General features: G+C 71.6%; 1 protein-coding gene across 1 annotated transcript in view; it reads right to left on the reverse strand.

Annotated features, from left to right (window-relative positions):
• The window catches only part of RCCD1 (RCC1 domain containing 1), a 6169-nt gene that overhangs the window by 5579 nt on the left and 224 nt on the right, over positions 1-366 (reverse strand). The window contains exons 2-3 of the mRNA XM_008050234.2: positions 248-366; positions 1-86 (exon numbers count right to left, since the gene is read on the reverse strand). The exon at positions 1-86 is cut by the window's left edge and continues 328 nt beyond it; the exon at positions 248-366 is cut by the window's right edge and continues 3 nt beyond it. Coding sequence (XP_008048425.1) covers positions 1-86; positions 248-366 — 205 coding nt within the window. The remainder of the gene's footprint in view (positions 87-247) is intronic.

Raw genomic sequence — 366 nt, forward strand, 5'->3', positions numbered from 1 at the left:
GGAAGGCGCGGCTGGCGAGGCGGAGGGACACGCACCGAGGACTGGGACTGAAGTGGGGGGGTCCAGACAGGAGCAGGTGGCCAGAATGAAGGGCGAAGGGCGTTCTTGGAGTGCGGGCCTCCCCACAATATGGGGCTGGGGGCCAGAATTTGGGAGCGCTCCCCTGGGGTGGCCAGAACGGTGGGGCTGGGGGCTGCGCACCGGGGAATGGGGCTGGAGTACCCGGGGACGGGGTGGGGGCCGCTCACGGGTCACGAAGGCGGTGTAGCTCCAGCTCGCGCTCACGCGGGAGACGCCGGTGCCCTCCCGCAGCGGCTCGGGACGGTGAACCTGGCGCTCGCGTCCGGAACCCAGCGCCTGCCCGAA

Source organism: Carlito syrichta, unplaced genomic scaffold, assembly GCF_000164805.1.
Source record: "Carlito syrichta isolate Samal-C Ts95f unplaced genomic scaffold, Tarsius_syrichta-2.0.1 Scaffold143305, whole genome shotgun sequence".
Classification (NCBI taxonomy): domain Eukaryota; kingdom Metazoa; phylum Chordata; class Mammalia; order Primates; family Tarsiidae; genus Carlito; species Carlito syrichta.